General features: G+C 37.1%; 2 protein-coding genes across 13 annotated transcripts in view; both read right to left on the bottom strand.

Annotated features, from left to right (window-relative positions):
- The window catches only part of LOC306883678 (protocadherin gamma-A11-like), a gene marked incomplete at its 5' end in the record, with an annotated part of 142,632 nt that extends 139,562 nt beyond the window's left edge, over window positions 1-3,070 (bottom strand). The window contains one exon of the mRNA XM_079439071.1: window positions 695-3,070. Coding sequence (XP_079295197.1) covers window positions 695-3,070 — 2,376 coding nt within the window. The remainder of the gene's footprint in view (window positions 1-694) is intronic.
- A 9,099-nt stretch (window positions 3,071-12,169) lies between these two features.
- LOC306883675 (protocadherin alpha-C2-like) overlaps window positions 12,170-25,166 on the bottom strand; it is a gene marked incomplete at its 5' end in the record, with an annotated part of 145,195 nt that continues 132,198 nt past the window's right edge. For all 12 annotated transcript variants that reach the window (XM_079439057.1, XM_079439055.1, XM_079439056.1 and 9 more), the window contains one exon: window positions 12,170-15,393. In XM_079439057.1, the coding sequence (XP_079295183.1) occupies window positions 15,098-15,393 (296 nt within the window). In that variant the 3' untranslated portion in view covers window positions 12,170-15,097. The remainder of the gene's footprint in view (window positions 15,394-25,166) is intronic.

Here is a 25,166-nt window from a genome sequence, read left to right as displayed (position 1 = left end):
GACTGAAAGCCTGCCCTATATCATTACCATGTCGACTAAAAAGACGTTTGCAATATTTTACTCACTGGAACGTTATTGACATCCCACTTTAATTCCATCTATAAACTAACAAATAAAGGAGACAAGGATCAAAGAAATGTAAAACTGCTCGAAATATCACCTTTTTAAAACTGATTTAATTAGGAATATCAGAATACATACGGATACACAAACTGACCATACTAAAATTACTAAAATAAACGTGATGATTAGTGAATAGAATTAGACAAATAGATACCTTTCCTCTAAAAATCACCAAGCAACTTTAACCAAAAGTTTACTTCAAAATAGCTAATGACTAAAGAGAAAGAATAAAAACACATCGATTCGTGAAACATGACCCATGACTTACAACTGCCTACCTGACCAAAAATGAAGAGAAAAGGATAGATAGATAGATAGATAGATAGATAGATAGATAGATAGATAGATAGATAGATAGATAGATAGATAGATAGATAGATAGATAGATAGATAGATAGATAGATAGAGGTACTTTCCTGAATTCAAAACGGAAATAAGGCACACGAAAGAACCAAAAGATGTCATTAACCAAGTCTGCTTCCAAAGAAAACAGTTCATTTAGAACACAGAAACATAAACTTTAAAACAAATCATAAGATGTATTTTTTAAAATAAAGACTTTGAGCCTTACCTGAAACGAATCGCTCACTTCCGCATCAAGTCCTTCAAGATCATCCACAGCGGATTGAGTCTTTTTCAGAGTCAGGTCAGCAGTCAGCGTGCCCTCATTATAAGATCTGACGAATTTGAAGTCACTAGTGCGCGAGCCCGTGGTCAGGTATGCGTCATAATTGTAAGTGCTGCGGAGAGTTCCCGCGCCCTCCACCTCTGCGTAATTTGGAGGGATATACGCGCTGGGAATGGCTACAGCTCCATCAAACAACAGTCTGGGCTTTCTCCTGCGACAAAACCTCACTGCCAGGATGATGATGATGAAGGTCAGGAAGAAAGTGGAAACGGACACCAGCGCGATGATCAAATAAAGCGTCAGTTTGGAGCTGCTCTCGTCTCGAGACATGTCTTTCAGTTCTGGAACTTCAGCCAAGTTATCTGATATAAGTAAATACAATGCGCACGTGGCTGAGAGTGAGGACTGTCCGTTATCTCTCACGGACACAACGAGGTTCTGTTTCATGCTGTCAGATTCAGAAATGTCCCGCTGCGTCCTGATCTCTCCGCTGTGGACACCGATAGTGAAAAGTCCCGGATCTGTCGCTTTAATAATGTGATACGAGAGCCACGCGTTCTGGCCAGAATCCGCGTCCACGGCGATCACCTTGGAGACCAGGGAGCGCGCCTGCGAAGCTTTGGGTACCATCTCGGTCATGAAGGATTTTCCTTCCGGAGAGGGATATAATATCTGAGGGGAGTTGTCATTCTCATCCGTTATGAAGACACTCACGGTCACGTTACTGCTCAGAGGAGGAGAACCGTTGTCTCTGGATAACACGAGCACTTTGAAACTTTTCAGCTGTTCATAATCAAACGACCTCACGGCATGAATGACCCCGGTGTCCCCGTTAATGGATAGAAAGGAGGACACCGGTGCGCCATTGAGATCAGAGGACAACAGAGAATAAACTACAGTGCCATTCTGTCTCCAGTCCGGGTCTGTAGCTGATACTGAACAAATAGAGGAGCCCGGTTTGTTATTTTCTTGCACATGAGCTCTGTAACTCTGCTCCTGAAATACAGGTGGATTATCATTCACGTCAGCTACAGTCAGGTGAATATTCTTAGTGGAAGATAAAGGCGGAGAGCCCTCATCAGTTGCAGTAATTGTAATAGTATAATCAGAGAGCAGCTCGCGATCTAATTCACCTGTGGTCACCAGAGAATAGTAATTTTTGATTGAAGGTACGAGTTTAAACGGGACGTTTTGCTGAATGGAGCAGCGCACCTGTCCGTTATTCTCAGAGTCCCTGTCCTGCACATTAATGATGCCAACCTCTGTACCGGGGAACGCGTTCTCAGGAACAGGGCTATCTAAAGACTTAATCACTACAATGGGGGCATTATCATTAACATCTGTAATTTCTATGATTACTTTAGTGTCTGAAGAAAGACCAGAGCCATCCTTTCCCTCAATAAGCATCTCATATTTTACTTCCTCCTCAAAATCAATGGGGCCTTTAACTTTAATCTCTCCACTATTCTCATTCAGATTAAATAATTCTTTCGCAGTTTCGGAAATTCGACTAAACTCGTATATGACTTCTCCATTTTGTCCCTCGTCAGCATCAGTAGCGCTCACTGCCACCACTACAGTATCTAGAGGAGAATTTTCAGGCAGACTGACTTTATAGACGGCCTGACTAAAGACTGGAGCATTATCATTAGCATCCAGCACAGTGACGTGTATGGCTACAGTACCTGATCTCGGTGGAGTCCCGCCGTCTACCGCAGTCAGAATTAATGTTAGCTCTTTCTGCTGCTCACGATCCAACTCTCTTTCTAACACTAACTCAATATTTTTGCCACCATCCGCCTTTGTACTTACAGATATAAGGAAATGATCATTCCTTTCAATAGAATAGCTTTGTACTTTATTCTGTCCTATGTCCGCATCATGCGCCTCATTCACGCGGAACCGAGCGCCTTTATCAGCACTCTCACTTATTTCAAGCTTTACTGTATCTTTAGGAAATGCTGGTGTATTGTCATTAATATCTTGTATTTGTATTGTCACACGATGTATGGCCAATGGGTGTTCTAGAACTAATTCGAAATTAAGAGCACAGTAATTTTTTTCATTGCATAGTCCCTCTCTGTCGATTCTCTCCGCTACGATCATTTCTCCAGTATTCAGATTAATGTCACAGTATCGTTTTCTGTTACCTTCAGTATCAATTCGAGCTTTACGAGATGACAGTCTGTTCACATCGAGTCCGAGATCCTTTGCTATATTTCCAATCACAGATCCGCGTTTCATCTCCTCCGGAAAAGAATAGCTCACGTCTCCATGAGCGGAGTGTGCCATCAGCACGAAGAACAAAAGACCAAACATCTCACCAGCAAAACTGATGCCTCTAAAATCCATATCAGGGGGACAAAAAGATAACGAAATATACTTGTTATAAAGTCAACATGTAAACGAAAACATGTCTGAACTATATTTGGGAAATGAGATGGAAAAAAAAGATTGCAGAGACTCAATGTCTACGATTTTTGCTGCGACGTGAGCTAGAAGCCCTAAACATGACATCAGGAACAGGGTGGAGTATAAAGTACAATATGAAATAAAATTATTTTACTGGTGAACAGCGACACTGTGAGTTAAACTGAGAAACTGCATAACATTCACAACTGTAACGATATTTATGTATATACAGTGGAGGAAATATAGATGTAAAATTCATATGCATATGACACGAAATTTGTTGGCGAGCATATGATACGCAGTTTTCGCGTACATATGATACGCATCTACCCCACAACCCTAATCCTACCCATTGCGTAGCATATACAGGCCAAAGTCAATTTTTGCGTATCAATACCACAAGTTTTTGTATTTATTTGTCGTACTATTTATACACTTTCGTGAGACCGGGTTGTCAAAACAATAAGGCACACACGCTATAAGGGTAACATGATTACAAATCGTGACTACAAGACAGATCAAGTACCTAGAGTAGTTAGCAATGTACACTCTTAAAAATAAAGGTTCCAATAGGGTGTTTTCTTCAGTGATGCTATAGAATAACATTTTTGGTTCCCCAGAGAACCTTTCAGTGAACAGATCCTAATAGAAACTATTTTGAACATTTTAAAGAACCTTTTCTGCATTTGAAAGGTTCCATGGATGTTCAAGGTTCTTCATAGAACCATTAAAGATCTTTTATTTTTAAGAGTGTACAGAACTAACAGGCATCCCAAAGTATTCATTTCCACATTACATTACGGCAATTAATGCATTTTCTTATAGAAAAAAATGCACATTTTCAAATGTATACCATCGCGCTTAATATGTTAAAAATAAATAAATAAATAAATATCATTAACCTTACTGGAACGAATTGCTTTTTCTCATCAGTCCATTTAAGATAATCCACAACAGACTTACTTCATAACTTGGAGGAATGATACGCGCTGGAAATGGCTGAAACTTCAAATAATTTCATCTCTTTTGAACAAGCAAAGATTTTCTGTAAAAGTAAACGTTCATTAAATCTGGAGATTGAGACTGAAGTGCAACCAGAAAACGGTCAGAAAACCATCTTAAAATGAGTAACTGTTGGCGTTTTATAACAACGCAAGATGGAAACTCTGCACATGGCATAACGAATATGGCGGACAGGCGGAGGACAGCGGAGCACAATATATTTTAAGCGAATCTGGCGGAGGACAGCAGAGCAGTGCTCTAGAGAGTTATGCCATTCGTTATGCCTCTGATATATTTAACGGTTTACTACTGAACAGCGGCAATGTGCTTATTAAATGAAAAAAGAAATCAACATCTTTGACAGGATGAAGAAAATTACTTTCACTAAATGACTTCATAAAACGACCTGCCTCAATGTGCTATATTTTAGTAATGCTCAAGGACACAAATGCCAGAAATTCAGCTTCAAATATGCCACGAGAGTATAGAGCTGCATTATAACAAACGATAATACACGACTCACTGCAGGACCATGGACAGCGCCACGCGCCACTCTCTCATAAATATAAATTCTATTTTATGTTTGAAGTTAAATGGCCTGCCTTGGGGATTGATATCTTTAGAAGTTAATTCCATATTAATGACATTGATGAGAATACAAAACTCGACCGAATACAAAACTCGAATATCAATAACGATTCTCTCTCCAACTGTGAATTACAATTAAAAATGTAAACTGGCAAAATAAAATTTACTAACATTAGAATTTAGAGAGCACTGTAAAAATTTTCAAATGAAAGCTTATTATTGCCACATACTTCATAAGACTAATTGCTCGATGATTTGAGAAACACACTTTGATATGTGAGACAAACACACACCTCCCTTCATTGCTCTGCCCCCAAATTCATAAACATGTTATGCAACACAAACAAATACTAACAGGCGCATCAAAGAGCTCGCCAGTTACCAGCTAATATTACAACAACAGCATATATTGGTTACCTGAAGCACAGCAAAAGGTGCTCAGGTGTGGAAGAAAAATGGTATTGCAACAACTCTTTAATAAGCCAATTATTAATGAATAGCCTGCAACATTTCAAAATACAATGGAAAACGCACAAAATACGTCTACTACACAATATGAAACTATGAAACAATACAGCAAATTATGAAAAAGACGTTTTACCTAAAAAAAATCTGCTTATTGAATTTTTAAGAGTCAGGACCTGGGGAACGGTGGAAACGATTCCCACTCTGAGAGCGAATCGAATAGACAGGATACATTTGTTGAAGTTATTCTTTTAGGTTTAGTGCTGTTTTAACTCACATGGCCGGCCGTGTCACCGTATTTTGCATTATGTTGTTAAAATACATAAGCTATATTTCACTACTGGCCATATATCCTTGCTGTTCCACTTTTGAGTAGAGGAGCAGAGAGCAGATGGAGCAGAGCAGCGGCGCGCAGTGAGTCAGGCTGGAAATACATGGTAATCTCCTGCGTCTCACGTCAAACAGTTCGAGAAGGGGGTAGCTGCAGCCTGGAGCAATGGGCGTGCTCAAAGGAAGCGTTACGAAAGGTGAATCATTACAACAAAAACTACCCCTACCCCCACACCAGCTTGACAGACAGCTTTGTCGACCAATCATCAAGACCTTTCTCCACGCCCCTACATTTCGCCACGCCCATTGCTTCAGCCTGCACTTATCTTTACTTGAAAAGTTCACACACCTGCATGCCAGATGTAGAGCGAGGCTGAGCCTGAACATATATTATTATTATTGTTGTTGTTGTAGTTATTATGCAGAACAGTTATTATACAACACGTTCTGAAAAAATCTGTTGAATCTGGGATACTCTGTAAAACAGAAAATGGGGATGAACAGTGTGGATTTACTGCTAAATTGCAGTGTAAAACTAAAATATTACTTTAACATGTACAAGTTGATGATGATCAACCAATATATTTTCAAGGGAAATAATATCCTCCACAAATCTCCAAAATTGAAATACAAAGTTAATGTTGACCGTAAAATAAATTCAAGCATTTATATTAACCAGTTATAAATTAAAATGTTTTGAGATGACATTTATCTCTTTACCATATAGGACATTTTACCACCAATGGTAAAGAGAAAAACTGTGTGCATGTGACCAAAAGTTTTGCTACATTGTGACATTCTAGAGAACTGTATTACTCAAACAAACAAACAACAACAACAATAATTTCAAATATAAGCATGCATATTATTATTTTAATACTAATGCTAATTAACAGTGGCCTATTGTACTTACCTACAAATCGGGAGTAGGCTAATGTGGTAAAATCGATAATTACCCCAAAGAATGGGTTGACTTTTTTTTTTGTTGTTGACTAAAATACACAGAAGCAATAAATAAATAAATAAAAATACAGCAACATAACAGATAACTAAAGAGGGGGGAAATGTGACATCAAAAGGTCAAAAACATAGGAGGCCATGGAGCACGTGACTTTTGAAATGCAATGTATATTCATATGCGTGCTACACCAGCAACATTATAAATAACAAATGTGAACTCAAATGTGCCAGATTTGAAATGTAATGTATTTTCATACATACGAGTACGACAGGTGTTTTCATACCAAAGACTTTCACATATGCACCTGCCTCCACGGTTCCTTCCTTTCCCACCATGCTGTGGCCTTTCCATGATGGCGAACCTCTATTGATTGCCGGTCACTGACTGTGTTTCATTTAGATTTTTTATGCCCTTTCCTTGCTAACTTCCCTCCCTCTCGTCTCGTTGACTCGGATGTACGTTATTGATTAGGCCTAAATTGCACGAGTTCCCACTACTGGCGAAACCCCTGCAATGACCTGAATTGTAAGGTCATAAGATCACTTAAAATCCGCTATGGAGTTGATTAATTGCTTTTTTTCTCTTTAGGATTTTTTATGCAGCATTCTATATGTATATAGGTATGCTTGGGCTGTTTTAATATTTTTTTAAAGTAATATATCAGTTGTTTGTGGTGTAGGTAACTTAAACGCGATCTGCGTGCGGTGACATCATAATTGTGGTGCATTGTGGTATGTGGAGCTGCCTGAAATGCAGACCCGCTCCATCGGTCAAAAACGAGCAAATAATTTGGTAAAGCAAAGTGTTGCACGTTTTATTGGTGCAAAGATAAGTAGGTCTATTTTTATTTTGAATAACATTTGGAACTTCTTTTTATCACTTATTTAGAAGCACCACAGATTAAATTGTCTTCTGCTATAAGGACTACTGAACAGACATTTATAAGTTTATTTTAAAATGCAAAGTTGAAACTAAAAATAAATCTGTAAACACTTGCTTTTTACAACACTATAAACAGCAGGTAATGAAAAGTTCTACACGTGGTCTGCATGCGCTATAAAGACTTGGGCCAAATACAGGAAATAAATAAGGAGTCAAGTGGTCAAGTGCAAAGACCGCAAGTGTGAGTGAGTATTTGGACACGGCATGTGTCTAAAAGTCAAATGGAACGCAGCCAATGAAGAAATAGGAAGGGCGCATCAATTTTGAAAAGCACTAAAATACACACCCACACACACGATAAAATCATTATTTGCACACCAAGCAGAACTAAAATAAAACTGATTAATGAATTCAGAATGAAAAAGTGATGAATAATGCTATCACGTAATCTCGTCATTCTGATTTGAGGACCTGCAAAATTAAATGACCTAATCTAAACTATAGCCTATCATTTGTAAAAACACATCTCATATATCAATACATATTGTCAACTTCTCAGTTTTGTATGATACATTTTATACATTAAAGTTGACAAATACCCAGCCTAATCTTCCCCACTTAATTGTTTTATTTTATTTTGCATTGTCATTTGAGCATATGACAGTTGAATGAATTCTCATTATTTTCTTCTTCAGATTTCGCAATTAATAATAAAGGTATAAAACAGGCAATAAAGGACAGGGTAAAGTTAAACAATAGCTACTTATTTCCTTATTCCGAATCCATAATCCTCAAACACACAGATCGTGAAATGCTTACAGGCAGTGGCGCTGTTTAGTCGCACAGAAATTTAAGCAAACTCTGCATCTCAATGTGTTTGTTTCAGTCTCATTGATATAGATACCAGATGTTGAGACGGGTGTTAAAAAGAAAGGATATATTCATTAGTTATGAACAAGAATCATAAAGACACACAGCACTGAAGGCTGAGATAATGTCATCAATTAAGTGGTTTCCTGAACAGTTTACAGCACCTTTTTTATTGACATCCATGTCCATTTTGGCAGTCTAAGAGATGTGATTATTTACGTTGAATCTAGAGTTGTATTAGTAAAATTGATTATGAACTTTATGAATTTATTTGATATAGTTTCATATATAAATGTAAATTGTCTTTTTTATAAAATTGTCATATTTCCAAAAAGTTTTATCGTTTTTGTTTGTTTGTTTTGTTTAATCTCATTGTTTATTAATAAAAATAAATTAAATGCAACTAGGCCTTATTTCATCTGTCAAATAATTTCATACGTTTTAACATTTAAACTTCAACCTTTTCATCTATGTACCATGGAAGCCTGTAGTTTGAATGCTCATTATCTACTGCATCTACCACATCTGTTGGCAAGAATAAAAAGTGTCTTATATGAAAGCTGTATACAACCTTCAGTTTGAAATAATTTTTTGAAACTGTAAAATTGTAATTTGACTTTTTTTTTTTTCATTTTACAGGAGTATGCGATTGTATCAAAGTATGTTTTGCTCAGAAATCTAATAAGACAAGATTGTCCTTGTCACTGCATTATAAAACTAAATTATACTGACATTTACAGTAAAGTTTTTAACATTTTGAATGTTACTTTTTTACATTTCATTTTCACATGTCCTGTCCATGGAAATGTTTTCTCAGTTTTACAGACTTCATACACTGCATACATATTTAGTGTATCTCATAATCTTTAGTAAACACCTTTAGTAAGAAATCATCTGAATGGAGTTCATGACACGTTAGCTTTAATATGAGTAGAAGAATAATGTTCAAAAAAGGACCAATATGTTTTCCTTTGCACTCTTAATTGTTACACCATATTTCTTACTCTTCAGCTTCACTTCCTAAGGAACCCACAAGTGTACATACACTAAACACTTGCACAGCCCTCCTGTTCTAACTCCTGTTGTGATTGAAAGTGCACATCAAGGTGAATGCTCTAACCTGTATTTTTATTCTACTCCCCGTGGTGGATGGCAGTTTGTGCAAGAGTTTCATCTCTGATTTATGGCAACTGTTTATTTAGTTGTCACTGTGTCTTTGATTTGCAAGTGCATAGTCTCAGCAGGATATGCATGCTGAGTCATTCAAGCTTTAAAGAGCAGAACTGAAAAAACAAAAACACTCACCTCACCTCACCTCACTCCCCGACCAAAGATCCCTGATGAACTGTTATGGAAAGGTGTCCTAGGCTTAGCTGTGACCGTACACAATGTGTGTACTGCTAAAAACATAAAGCATAACATCAAGGAAACCTCACTTCAGAAAGCAGATATGAATCAGTCATTGATGGGCCTGATTACCTTTCATTAAATTAATACTTACAGAAGAGTATTAATGACCACACTGAAAATTTAAAAATAAGTTTAAAAAAATATATAAATAATTCAAAAGAATATGATTAGATTTAAATTAAAAGCATTTTCATTAATTGCTGTCATTGGAGGACAAACAGGAACACTTGGTAAAGGCTCATTAAAGGTGGAACTACCCATGAATATTATGTCCTGAGCTCAGTAAATTTCAGCAATAGCCTTTGCTCACTGTATATGATTGTACTAATAATATACATTTGATTTATAAAGGTATGATACTGTGATACTAATTTGTAGTTTTATTTCAGAATAATCCGTACAATTTAGCAGAATTTATTTTATGTTTCTCTGTATATTGACATCTTCTTGTCCTGAATTTCAGTTTAATATCTATTTTAGTTTAGTTTAAGTTTTAGTTTTAGTTTATTACTGCTGCATTTGTGACCTGCTGTGCTGTAATGCAGCTCTACTGCCTTTGGCCATCACTATCTCATTATAATGTTGTATGTTTGTTTCTCATCACAAGCAGCAGAAATGAGAAGATATTTAAAACACAAACTGGTCACGACCCAAAAATAACTGCTTCTGGGTGTAGTATACAGCTCCCATGAGAACAATTCTAGTTTATGAGGTTAAATGGGTGGAGCCTCTAGAACTCTACGAAGTTATGAGACTGTCAGCAATAGTAACACAATCTGTTCCAGTACCTCTCTCTCCTTATTGTCACCTTTATGTCTGTTCAGACACTGAATTCTGAATTGAATTGTTGCCATGGAAATTCGTCCCATCGTTGTAGTAACCATAGAAACAGCCTCCAAGATCAAATAAAAGAGAGGGTGCTGAGAAAGAAATATATATATTTTTTTCTGTAGACAAAATTACAAGCTGAACCCTTGAACCTCCCTCATGCACCAACACAGACACACGCTCACTCACTCACTTTCTCTGATGTTAGATTATATTTTGAATATATGGAGCAGAACAAACAACTTGTTCCGAGATGCCACTTGTTAAATGGCTGGAAGTAGCATCAAATCAAAGAAAGATAACAAGCAATGCATAAATGGCACACACACATCTTTAACATGACCTCCCTTTAACCTCACAGAGGTGCTGGAAACAGTACCATCATTAGCATGAACAGCAGACACTGCTGGAGAGAGCATGATTTCAGGGAAAGACGTCTGCATTAGGAAATCTCTCAGTGAATTCTAATCATGATTACTGTCATCAAAGAGTAACACTGAGGCGCAGATGAGCAGAGAGAAGTGTGGGGAATCTGAGCCTTCTGACTGCTTTATATGTATATATATAGTATAGTATAGTATAGTATAGTATAGTAATTTTATAATTTAGGGCATATTTCACATCAGGAATAGGTGTAAAAACTATATGCCTTCCCAATAAATCAACTGTTGGTTTCAGTTGATAAATGTTATTGGTGTAACCTATCTGTTAGTTGCCAATATTAATTTTCAATACAATTTTGATACTACAAAAGCTGTTTCCCTGGTGGTGAGTTTGTCAACTATGTTATGGACAAGCTGTGTGGACTGACAGATAACAATTTTACCATTTTGTGTCAAAAGTTCAATGACAGGTCTTGTCTGGCCAACCAAATGTCTTGATCAGGTTAACCTCAAATTTTAACATTTATTTGAATTGAGAATCATAAAAATATTGCAAAGCATAACAATGTAAAAATGTACCCAACATAGCTGATGGGCAGTTAATATATTCCTTGACAATAGGCCATTGGAGAAAAACAAACAAAAAAACAAAAAACTAAGAGCTCATTTTCCAAAATGTCCACCACATAATACTGGTCACATGGTTTTGTGATAACCTTTTTTTTTTTTCAGGGGGTGTTAAGAATTTTTGTGGACATGAGTACAATTAAATATTTTCTTATTTGAAATATATTTACATTCTGAAGTATTTAAATAATATATTAGATAATGCAGTTTAGAAATTAATTTAATTTAGAGAATCTCTAACATTTTTGATCCATTATTTTCAAGCAAACCAAAAAAAAAAAGGGTCCACAAAATATATGTGTGAGATTATAATATATATTATCTTAATGGATTAAATCTATTTCTGAAAAATATTGTCAGAAAAAAATAAAATTATTATCAAAATACACTAAATGTAACCTCAATTATAAAATGACCCAAATATCAAGTCAGAGCAAGTAGGGTTTCTCTCTCTCTCTCTCGCTTCTCCAGACTTCCTTGCAGTAGAAATTTTAGCAGTTCCTTGCAGTTTGGTTCTAGATTGTACACCAAAGCCATGTATTTTTGGCTGCTGACAGACAGTAAACAAAATATTATTATAAATAAATGTTTCTGATTAAAGCATATCATCATCATAATTTCAACAATTGGCTCACAGACACAGAAACACAGACAATATTTCACATTCTTAAGAAAGAAAAGTTTATTTTGTGATTTATAAACAAAACACATTACCACTTTTCCATCATAATGAAAACAATAAAATAAAAATAAAGAGAAAAAAAGAATGAAGGTCACTAATTCACCATCACATATTGATGAGCAGGTGTACAAAAGAGGGTTTTACAACAGATGAGCGCCATTCAGTTGAACTGCACAGCGCCACCTACTGATCACCACCAGACAATAAGAAAGAATGACAGCATGAAAGCTCACTAGATACAAGCATACACTACATATATTGTATTTTACATCAGGATGTTTTTTTTTCTCCTGTTTTTCTTTTTATTTCTTTGTCAAAGAAGTGAAAGAGTAGGGATAGAATCATCATACATAATTTAGCTACAATATACAGTGCTAGTTTGATCGGTATGTCAAAGCCAAACACAAAAGTTTGTTTTTTTTGTCTTTCTTTTTTGTTCTCATAAACTAAAATGAAAAGAATAGGATAAAAACGAGAGCTTCAGGGCATCACACTATAGAGCATTTACAAATACCAAGGTTTAGTAACGTCATAACTGTCCACTGTAAGTCGGTGCAGAGGTGTCAATATGCAAAAGGCTCAGAGACGGTACATACAGAAATCTCTTGTGTGAATAATGAATAAAAACTATAAACAAAAATAGTAAAATCATAGCCATCTATATCTATATTCATATATATATCTATATAGTAAGTGTTTTCTTTATGGTAAGGTCATGCAGCAATCACGTTTGAGTAATTGTGACATTGGTTTGAGATGTTTTTGGGTGTGTGGCAACAATGTAGGCAGGCAAGTGAGGGAACCAATAGCATCAGAACATAGACGTGCCACTGCCGCTGTAATCAGACACTAAAAGGCATGGGGTGGAGACAACAGTCTGATCTTTGTAGTGTATTATTGATGCAAAATGTTGAATTATCATAAATGAATAACACTTGATTGTTTTTATATCTGTACAGATGATTTGTGTATTTTTTTAGGTTTAGATACTTGTGTAAACACTGGATGTGTCTTTGAAAACCTTGCTCTGTTTGTTTGAGCAACCCAATCAGCCTGACACAGCTCAAAACCAATGGCTGGATCTATTAAAGGCAGATGGGGCGCAATTTTGGTGCTGCTACTGGCACTGAAATTACACACTTCATCCTCAACATCGGTTCAAACTGGCAAGCTACTATTTTCACCCCAAAGTTCTTCTCTATTAATCTCCACCCCTTGCCTAAGCTGCACATCTGTCTTCTCCCATTCCTCCTCTGTCTGAGAATGAACCGATGAGAGACCAGCAGAAAATACAATGTCTTATACAGAGACAGAGCTGAGGTTGATTGGACAGCACTGGATCATTAACATATGACAGTGCTGTGGGAGGGGCTTCTGTTCTCTGCGGGGGGGATTTGACAGGCGTTGTCTGCATTTCTCCATACTACATGAGTACACCACAATGTCTAGAGCTAGCCTACCCAGCAGAGAGATCAAGAAAGAGACAGATAGACAGAAGCTCTGTACAGTAGCAATAAAGTTCACTTAAAGCTTATAAAAACGGCACACAAAAAAACCCTGCCCTTCGAATTTGAAAAGCCCCAGTTAATATGCTGTGTTCTTTGCTCTTGGGGTGTGTTGGCCCTCTAAACAGCAAGCAGAAGGGAGGCGACTAGGTTTTGTGTATGACATACTGAGCTGAGAAAGCAGGCACAAAATTAGGGTTGGGATGACAGGGTCAAGGACAGTAGGGAAACTACAGGTATGGGGCAATGCCACAGAAAAAGATCATGGCATAACCTTTTCTACAAAGGGTATTTAAGGATAGTTTAGGGGGTCAAAGGTGTTTAAGGTTTGGTGAATCAACAGTAATACTGTTCATAATGCATAAACATTCTCTCAGCCATCCATATAAACAACAGAGCACATACCCAGGCTCCTGAAGAGCTGATTTCTTATGAACTTTACATGATATTGACTTGTGAGCGTACCTCTCCAACTGTTGGTTAACCAAAAGGCCAACCAGGTTAGAAACATTTCAGACCTGGAGAGTTTTTGGGAGTCGCTATAGAGATTCACTGATTGTTGACCCTGTTCACTAGATGTGTGTGTCTATATATGTGTATGTGTATATATATGGGACTATTTGCTCACATATATACTATGCCTTGGAGAACATCTGCTGGTAACAAAATGAAAGCAACAAAATAATAGTGCATTCCATCATTCGGTGTACTTTTTTTTGTCTTTTTTTGATAAAACACTCTTTTGTCCATGATGTGAGATTTTTTATAAGTGAAAATGTTTCAAAGTCTCTTTTTTTAAAGGAGGATTCTTCAATCCCACACCAGTAGAAGTGAATGAGCAAAAGCGTTAATTCAGCGTCTTTACTGCTTTACATACAGTGGTGCCCAACCTGCGTATTTACACCAGTGTGTGTCCTTCTTCCATAATGTCTAACTTTACTCAATTTTGAATCCCTCTTATTTTTTTTTTCCTCTATTTTACCACGAATGCACACGTGAAGCGGCACACAGCTTACAAACAAATCAGATTTTGTCTCCCTATCATAAAGATTGGAAAACAAAAACCAGGAGGATGAATAAGACAGACGTACCAACATGAGTCTGAAGGACATTTTATGCGGAATAGTGGCATGCGAGAATATTAATCAATCATATAACCTCATCAAGGTGTCATTAATCAGTTACTTCATTAAGAGGAAGGGGAAGCTATCTGCTTAAAGCCGAAAGATCGGATGTGACAGAAAATACTCCAAATTTATCAGTTAGATCCAACAGAAAATGTTTGCTTTAGCCCCGAATATGGATTTTAGAATTAATAAGAACACGTTTTGTTCTACAGACTTTCGTTGAGACTTCTGTCTTAAAAAATCAGCTCTTTCTTAAACTCCTTCCTCTGTCTCTCTAATCATCATCATCTTTCCCTTTCTCCCGCTTATCCTTCTTCTCCTTCTTCTTCTTCTTCTTTTTCTTGGCCTCCTCCTTTTTTCCAAAGGTAATAAAGTCGCTCTTGTCATCTCCGTCTTGTCCTTGTCTGATGGAAATAATGGCCGGAGAACCAGGGATGATAAAGGCTTCAGGAGGAACCTCACCAGGTTTCAGATGTGGAGGGCCTCCCGGACCCGGCCCGTATCGAAAATGCCAACTGTTGCTGTCCACTCCAGCGCCTACGGGGGGAGAGACCTCTCCACCTTCATTATCTATAAGAGAAAAAGAGACCATCTATTACAATCTATTATAATATCCCATGACGATTAGGAAAAACAGAAATAAGGAAAAGCATAATTTAACAGTCAATATGTGTAATAAAAACATTAAGAGGGACCTCTCCATGTTTCAGGAATGATAAAGGTCATCTGGACCCTGAAATAAGCATGGTGGAAGACACTTGTCACTCTATAAACATAAACTATCTCTGTCTTCTCTGTGCTGCAGTAAAGAGCTCCAGAGGGCACACAGTGAATCAGCAATGTTTAGTCTGGGAGAAGGAAAACGCTGGATTATCAAAAATTACAACAAACCCTATCTGTTCATATTCAATTAACATATATATAGTGCACACAATGAGAAGTGGACCAACAGAAGCACACACTTAAAATCTTCATCTCTCTCCTCCTTTCTAGTCTAGTATTTCAATCGTCTGTTTTACTTCAATAATCTTTATTTACAACTTCAAAAAAGTGCAAAAAAGTGTAGTATATAGTTCAGATTTGATTTTGCATTACAAACTGTTATGCATTACACTCAAAATTGGCCACATTTACTTTAAAAATGTTTCACCCCCAACCCTCTTCTCCAACCGTCTTTCATATACAGACAAAATTCACCATTAATTCCCACCACACATTTTTATCTTGTTAAATTTCACTCACAAAAATGGAACAGTAGGAAAGAATGTAATGCACTCATGTCTTTAAATGTAAATTACTGTGGTAGCTGGTCTGATCTATGTTTGACATCCCCTGTGCACGCTGAAAATCTCTCTCTCTGTCTCATGAGCAAGTAATCTAATTTATAATGACACTGGATCACCACAACATCACTTAATTTATTACAGACAACACCTTTGGCGTCATATCTGTGTGCAGGTCTTTGTTTGCACTTTGCCTTTTGTCTGTATCTAATGTTGCGGTGAAGATTAAGATGGATTACAGCCTCGGAACCATTCTGTCTACGATATCTGCGAGTGAAAGGTCTGTATTCAGGATTGTGGGTTTGAAATAAGAATAAGAAACAGGCAGCATCCATTATGAGTCCTTGGGGAACTGACAACCCTTCCAAATCCCTCACCAACACAACAACTAAACGCCCAAATGCTTTGTTTTCTCTTCTCACTCTCACACATACTCTTTCATGACATCTAATCTCCCTCTCTCCATGCCCTCCCATTTTGTTTCTCTCTTTCTTTAGTTATCTTTCTGACCGTGTAAGGCATACAATTCACTAGTGCTAGGGAGTAACTAACTAAAAGTAGCAATGCTATTAAGTTGATTTACATTGAATTCAAAACTGTCAAATTAGCATGTTCAAAAACTGAGTGGGTGAAAACCTTTGAACAGAGATGTGTACATTTTTCTTATTTTGCCTAAAGATATATATATATATTATATATATATATTTTTTCATTTAATACTGCCCTTCAGATGCTACAGAAGATAGTTACATGTTTCCCAGAAGACAAAATAAGATAAATTTACCCTGATCTTCAAATTCAAAAAGTTGTCACCTCCCAGCTCTTGCATGGTTTTTCCATCTGGAGCATCAGTGAACATTTTAACCTTCTGTAATAGTTGCATATGAGTCCTTCAGTTGTCCTCAGTGTGAAAAGATGGATCTCAAAATCATACAGTCATTGTTGGAAAGGGTTCAAATACACAAAAATGCTGCAAAACCAAAGAATTTGTGGGACCTGAAGGATTTTTCAGAAGAACAGCAGGCAGTTTAACTGTTCAGGATAAACAAGGGACTCATGAACTACTATAACAAAAAACAAACTAACTAACAATAAAAAAAACAACAAAAAACAAAAAACAGCTGTGGATCATTCAGTTAAGAACATAGTATTAAGAATCAAGCGGATGTAAACTTTTGAACAGGGTCATTTTATAAATTGTGGACTACATGTAAACATCTTTTATGTGAAATATCTTATTCAGGTCAGTACCAAATAAACAATAACGTGCATTTTGTATGATCCCTCTTATTTTGGTAAAATAATTAACATTTTGCAGATTCTGAAAGGGGGATGTAAACTCTTGACCTTAACTGTATATTATTTCTTCATTATTTCTACAGATTGCTACAGATCTGTTTTAATCTGGGAGTAGCTAGTATCTTTGCAAAATACAATTTAAGAATAATTTTCCAATACATTTTCACTGACTACAACATCCTCTGCATATCTCCATCTTGCCTTGACCTTTCGTGTAATGCAGTCTTTGCACAGACACCCACGTCTTGCTAGCAGATAATGGCACAGGTTTAATAAGCTGCATGACAAGGGCATGATTATTATGGCCAGTGTAAGATCCAGCTCATAAAAAGATGATGGGGAGAAAATCGAATCGTCTCATCATTAAGAAAACAACATGAGTCTGCCGACCCTCTCCCATCTACTTTCTATTTATCCCTGTATCTCTCTTCTTTCTCAAGGAGCAGTGAAGTGCTGTCTTACATAATGCAGAAGAGGAGGTGAGGAAGGGCAGTCTGAGGATGAAATATGAGCCAAACTTCAACGCTAAACTCCTGAAGGAGCAGATGTCTGAGCAACACAGCAGAGCCAAGGAATTATGGGTTTCTTTAGATGAGACCACACCACTTTTGAAGCAGTATGTGTATGTGCATGCATAAGAGCAGACGACAGCAGATTTGTGTTCATGATTTTGCTGCATGAAGCACAGAAAATTGGCTGATTTAAAATATAACAATAGTTCTGTCTATTTATGAATCACAGTTCACAATTTGTTATTTATGTGTATGTAAATTGCATGCTTTCACATTAAATATGTAACAGAAAGTTTGATTAACTTTTATTAGCTCTGTGCGTGAATAATAAAGCATGTGTGGGCATACAATATTAATTAGATATGTGCATGTGGTACTGATTGTCTGTGCAGAATGAATATAATCACACTGTAGTTTGTGTCTGTGTGTGTGTGTGTGTGGGGGGGGGGGGGGGGGGGGGGGGGGCACACCTTGGTAGGCTCTAGTAATCCTGTTAAAATATGTGCCAGATGGCACCACACGCTTTCTCATGAGCCTGCCAAAACAGCAGTGCATGTGTGTGTAAAGAACAGTTCTTCTCACTGTAATAACTGCATGTTTTAAGAATAATGCTGTAATTTTCAATAACCCTGTTTTCCATGAAGGCAGATAAATAAATAAATAAATAAATAAAGGAATGCATGAATCTCAACCTCATATTTCAAGGCCTAAAAAAAAAAGAAAAAAAAAAAAGATATGGAGACAAACACCAACACAGAAAGAAAGAGAGGGATTGTCCTCAGTTTACCCTTTTGAGCTGACTAAAGCCCCTGGCGTGTTCTGGAAAACTCCACTAGACCTACAACACACAAATACTCTTGCACAGTCTTTCCTCTGTGTCACTGATTGACTAAAGGGAGTGATAAAACCAAAATCATAAAATTACTACAAAATCACAGGAAATCAGTAAGACCTGCTGACATTTTTTTTATTTGTGTCATCTATATTATTTTATTATATTTTGAGGTATTGTGTCTCGATACCTCTGACTGTTTTTATTTATACTCCTTTTGTCTTGATTTTTTTACTTTTGAACTAGCTTTTTGTCAATAAAATACAGGCATGTTTCATTGTAGATACAGTAAGAGTATTTGTGTCAGATTGTGAGTATGAATGTGCGTTGCATTGCGGGCAAGTGTTTCTGTGTGCCATATGGCATTGTAGCTGAAATGAGAGCCTGTGGGCTGTGCAGGTTGGCCCACCTGTAGAGATGATCTTTAAACAGAAAGATCAGGATAGGTCACACTCATACACTCATCCATTTATCTCTCCATTCATCCAACCTGCTTTAACCGAACAATCACATTCACAGTAGAAAAATATTTTTCTCTCAATTCATATAGCTTTACTGAGATGACAAAAGTGAGAAAAACTCTCATATTTCTCTATTTTTTTCATCCATCTGTCCCCATTTCACCTGTCCTCATCCCTCTAAACCTCCTTCTTCCCCTTACATGAACAGCTTTATCAATTTGTTTTATTTTATATTACGTTCTGTTAACTCTCTAGTTCAGCCACACCTCTCCTATCTTTCTCTCTCCATTTTGCATTTCTCCTTCACTTGTTTCTCTCTCACCCTCCCTCTACTCTTCCAGCACACTGTTCTTGGTATGAATGGTTGCCGTGGAAACTGCCACAGCCAGATTTCACTGGAGGAGGCAGAGACACTGATGGAAACTAATACAGAACGCTCTCTCTCTCCAATGGTCAAATACTTATCTCCCCTAGCAACAGAGGCAGTCACAGCCCCCTCCTCTCTGCATCTCTGTTTTCTCTTTCACTCTCCCCCTCGGTCACCCCCCCCCCCCCCCCCCCCCCCCCCCCCCCCATTGTCACTCTCTCAATCCCTCTTTCCCTTAGGCTGTCTACTTGCCCTCTGCCTCTGTCACACTGTTTCACTCTAACATTTTACCGCATTTCAGAAAAAAAAAAAATGGAAACAGAAAATGTGACAGACACAAAAACAAAAAGAGAGTTAGACAGAAATTGAGACAGACAGCATGCTTTATCCTATTTCCATTACTTTAATTCTGTAGATCTACGCTTTGGTAGTTTTGCCCATCTGTTTCACACACACAACAAAGAGACAGAGAGAGAGAGAGACAGGGGCGTTGGCTTCTCCAGTGTTTTGCACGCCAGAGCTCAAAACGAAGCTCATAAAAATGCAGAACATAAAACAAACCAGCACTACTTTACACCTCCACAGACCTACTGAGCATTCACATTACCACCTATGCCGATTCGCTTGCTGCTGACAACAAAACTGACGGTGTTGTCTGATTCGTGTATGTAGTTTTTCTCATCTTATACCGTTTTAAAATGTTGGTTCAGCCAAAAATCAACATGCAATAATTTACTGATCAAGCTCTCTGTCCATCTGTTAAGCTCCAAATCTCAGCAAACACAATACTAATGGTCCATATGATTCATAAACTATACACTGTAAATTAAACAATCAATAAATCACGGCTTGCTTTTCATGACTTTGACTTATGAAATTAATTTAAACAATTTTGAATTAATTTTTAAGTTATATGAGATTCAGCTTGTTTTTTAAAACCACTTAACCCTTTAAAACCTAAGGGTAAAATAGGTCATTTTTACATATTTTGTTTATTTGACTGTAAAATTCTAACAGAATGTGCTATTTTCAAGTGCAAGGTGTCATTTTTTTCAGAAAACAGACTGCTTTCAAAAAAGTACAGTTTTTGACCATTAATGTCGTGTGTTGAGTTTGTAAACAGAATTTAAATAGACAAAAATAAAAAACAACAGTAAAACATTTTCTGTTTTTTATTTATAAAAAAGAGAAAAATCGTGATCGAAATAATCCAACACTTCTTACTTCAAAATTCAACTATATTACATATATACAAGTAGTTTTGGGACACTGGGTTGCACAGTTTTCATTCAGGAGGCTTTTTTGTTCATACACGCATACATTTATACATGCATATAAATGCGTGCACATGCATACACCCATACATTTACACGCACGGACTCATTATAGCGATGCACACACTACATGTGAAAAAGTCTCACTCAGACTGCTCCCAAAGTCTCATCAAAAATCATCCCAATCGACTCCTGTGCTGTTTACTCCTCCTTCACCATGTTTTTGTTTGTTTCGTTCATTATTTTATGCAATCCAAAACTCCGCGCTCCCTATCGCTCCATTCAAATTCTCCCTCCCCGCTCTCCCGGAAATCAGCCGTCATTTGTCGACGGAGCGCAAGAAATTACCGTAATAAGCAATATATTGCCGAAAAGCGCATGTAGTTTACTGTCAGGAGCAATTTGAATTATTGTGATGGTGCAAACGGTTGAAGAGTTACGGTAACATGAATACAGCTTGGTTTAGTGTGTCGGCGACGACACAGCCGGTCTTAAAGGGTTAAATATAATTTAAGTTCTGAGATGTATTTCATTATTCTCTGTAAATTTTGCCTTTTGCAGTATCCTGCAAAAATCTTTTTATGAAAAGGCATTTTATATTTGATTCTAAACATCTATAGTTTTTATGTTTTACATGACTGATAAACATCGTTGAACAGGCTTTAACCAAATAAATGCAACATTACAGCAGTGAGAAAGGTTTCAGTGAACAACCTCTGTTTTAGTCAGTTTTACCACACAAATATATCATATAGTTTCAGAAGATATAATATTTGACCCTGGAGCACAAAACCAGTCATAAGGGAAAATATTTTGAAAGTGATTTATTTGGCCGAGATACAACTATTTGAAAATCTGGAATCTGAGTTCACAAAAAAAATCGAATATATCGAAATATTGAGAAAATCGCCTTTAAAGCTGTTCAAATGAAGTTCTTAGCAATGCATATTACTAATCAAAAATTAAGTTAATATATTTAAGGTAGGACATTTACAAAATATCTTCATGGGACATGATATTTACAAAATTTTCTAATGATTTTTGGCATAAAAGAAAAATTTATCATTTTGACCCATACAATGTATTTTTGGCTATTACTACAAATATACCGTGCTATGCAAGACTGGTTTTGTGGTCCAGGGTCACATATAGAGAAAGAATAGTATGGAATACACTTATAATTTCTTTTAGGAGCTTAATATAATTAAAAGTTTGCTAAATTTCTTCTTTGTTTTTTACGGAAGAAATAAAGTTTGGAACAAAGAGATACAGTAGATACATCAAATAATATATAATTTTCCATTTTTGGCTGAAATAATGTGTTAAAAAGCTAAGCAGCATCTGAGACTTGGCAGCTTGTGAAAGATTTGTAAACACGACAGATAAACAGTGAATAGGAGAAAGAAAGAAAGAAAGAAAGAAAGAAAGAAAGAAAGAAAGAAAGAAAGAAAGAAAGAAAGAAAGACGAGATGGAGACAGAGAGAGAAAGCTAAAAATCTAAAGAGGCTTATTTCATTCATTTCCAGTCTTTGCTTTTGCAGTCATCATCAGAGACTTAATTAGAACAAATTGCTCTTTCATCACCCGAGTAACTGTGCCCGTTTTGTCCTCTCTCCCTCCTTCTCTCCCTTTCATCTTATTGAAACTAAATTACTTTCATTATTTCTAACACCTCCAGAAGTCACATCATCATTCCATCCAAGAGGGTCAAGCCTCAACCTAGACATCCGTGACTCTCACGTGGAGTTAATTAGGAAATTAAATATTCATTAATTGTATCCGGGTTCCTACGTATGACCTTGTGACCCAGGTAATGATCCAGAAGTTTATTGCTGCCTTCATGTCATGTACATCATATACCACCACAAGTGAAAGTCTGTTTTGATGTAATTCTAAAATTAATCACATTTGTGTAACCGGATGTCATTTCCTCAACATAATGTTCTACAATACACCACATCAATATTATATGGCTACAAATACAAGCCTACAACATGACGCAATTTGTTATTCTAAGCATGGTCTTGTTGATTCTGACTTAAAATGTACTTTATCTTAATATGTTTTGCCCTGATGGTTGTGGTGATCCATTTATGGGCGCTTCAGAGAGTGTGCAGACATCTCTGATTAATAACCGAGACTCTGTCTTCTACAGAAAGACATGTGATTCTTCAATTATTTGGAGCGCGAGAAAGAGACTAGATGGGCAAAATAGGAATGGAATCTAATAATGTGGATTAATTACCGTGAGCAGACATCTCCACAGCGAGTGAGAAAGAATGTGTGCGTGTTTGTGTTGAAATACTCTGAGCTGACCATTATTAATATTCATCTCCTAATCGAATCATCTCTCTGTGCTTTCGCCACGCTCTCTCGGTCGCCGCTTTGTACTGAGCTTCTCTTTCTTGCTTTTGCAGATAACCTCCGCATCCCCTCTGACTGTGTCATTTCCTCTTTCAGCTGATAAACTGGATTTATGCTTGATCTGGTCAGAGCTGTGGAAATCGGTGTCACTCTCTACTTCATCACTTAGCTGTGATAGGCCACCTGAGTGAGCTAAACGTATATAATCCAACATTAAAACCAGGGGATCCCACTGTGATCAGACTGTGAGAAAATGTACAATATGTACAATAGCAGTTTTAAAGGAATAGTTCACCCCAATTTTGCATCTTTTACTCACCCTCATGTTGTTTCAGCTTTGTTTTAAAGGGGTCATCGGATGCCCATTTTACACAAGTTGATATGATTCTTTATGGTCTTAATGAAAAGTCTATAACATACTGTGGTTAAAATTTCTCAATGGTAGTGTAAAACACCTTTTTAAACCTGTCAAAATCAGCTCTGTTTTCAGCACGCTGATCTAGTCCATGTTGCTTTAAATCCTAGTGAGGTCTGCTGACCCCGCCCCTCTCTTCCGTGGAGTGACGAGCAGACCATAGATATGTGTAGACTCCCTATTCAACCAATCCAGATACGTTGACGCATCAGCCATCTCGCATTCACCATAAAATCAATGAATATTCAAAGATATACAAGCGTATAACTTGCTGTTGTAGACACACACAGTCAATGCGCTCAAAGATTCGCAGACCGTTCCAAAAGTGGCGGATGGCTTATGTATCGCGGCCCATAGAAACAGTCGATAATGAGGCATCTATGTATATATACCTATGGAGCATACTAAACTTCAGCCGCGAAACTGGCTATCTAGCACATTATTAGGAAAGGCGATTATGCTCACTTATACCCTTATACTCACTTCTTCTGGTAGATAAAGCTGGATCATGAAGGATTTGCGCGAACATAGATGCATTTAGGCAGATCAGGATCGACGCATTCACTTCAAAGCGAAAGTATCGTTAATCGTCTGCGTCTTCAGCAGCTCACATGTCGGGAGTAAACGACGACTGCTATATTCATTATTACATCCAACAACTAAACACTTCAATCGCTTAATCGGAGACATTCTTGTCTTCCCCTGCAACCAAGTCGACAATAATGGACGGATGACAGCTCCCTCAGGGCGGGTCTAAGGTAAGACGATAGTGTCAATCAACCATCGTGGGAGGGGCCTGTACAGAACTACGTCATTCTGACAGGAACCTCAGAACAACCTGATTTGAGAAAGGGGATTTTAAAATAGGGATTTAAAAAAAAAAAAACACTGGGTGGATTTTTATCAGTATAGGATGGATGTGTACACACACTTCCAACACACGCTTATGTTCAAACAACTTGAAAAGTGATTTTTGCATCCGATGACCCCTTTAAAGTCTTTATTCCATGAAACACAAAATGAGACATGAAGCATAAAATCTAAATAAAAATGTAAACTCTTGTTTAAAATTTAAACAGATTTAAAATCTTGTATTTTCTACACAGTGAAAGAGGAGAGTGATTTGTACTACCAAGCTCTAAAAACAGAAAAAGTGCAATAGTTTATCTACTATATATTACCAAAGATCCCAAATTTATGAATCCTCAAAATTATGTCATTATTTCCAGATCATTTTTCCCTCCAGTCCAACATGAGGGTGAGCAAATGATGATGATAAATCTTAATTTTGGGTACATTAACACATTTTGAGTTGCTGCCTCCATTATGAATTCATATTTACTGTTACTACTCAACATAGCACAAAAAAGGCAGATTATGGTATCACTCATGTATAGTGGTTTCTGAGTTTCTCCCTGAACTACTCAGCTAGGTTTCCTGAAGAAGCCTCATGTAGGTCATATTCCTTATATCCTGCATGACTGCAGCAGCTCGGCTCAGCAAAAGAGGCCAACGCAGAGGAGACTGCAGCGAAAG

This window comes from Barbus barbus, assembly GCF_936440315.1.
Source record: "Barbus barbus genome assembly, chromosome: 17".
Lineage (NCBI taxonomy): Eukaryota > Metazoa > Chordata > Actinopteri > Cypriniformes > Cyprinidae > Barbus > Barbus barbus.
The sequence above is the reverse complement of the archived record's forward strand: the minus strand, read 5'-3'. Positions and strand labels throughout refer to the sequence as shown.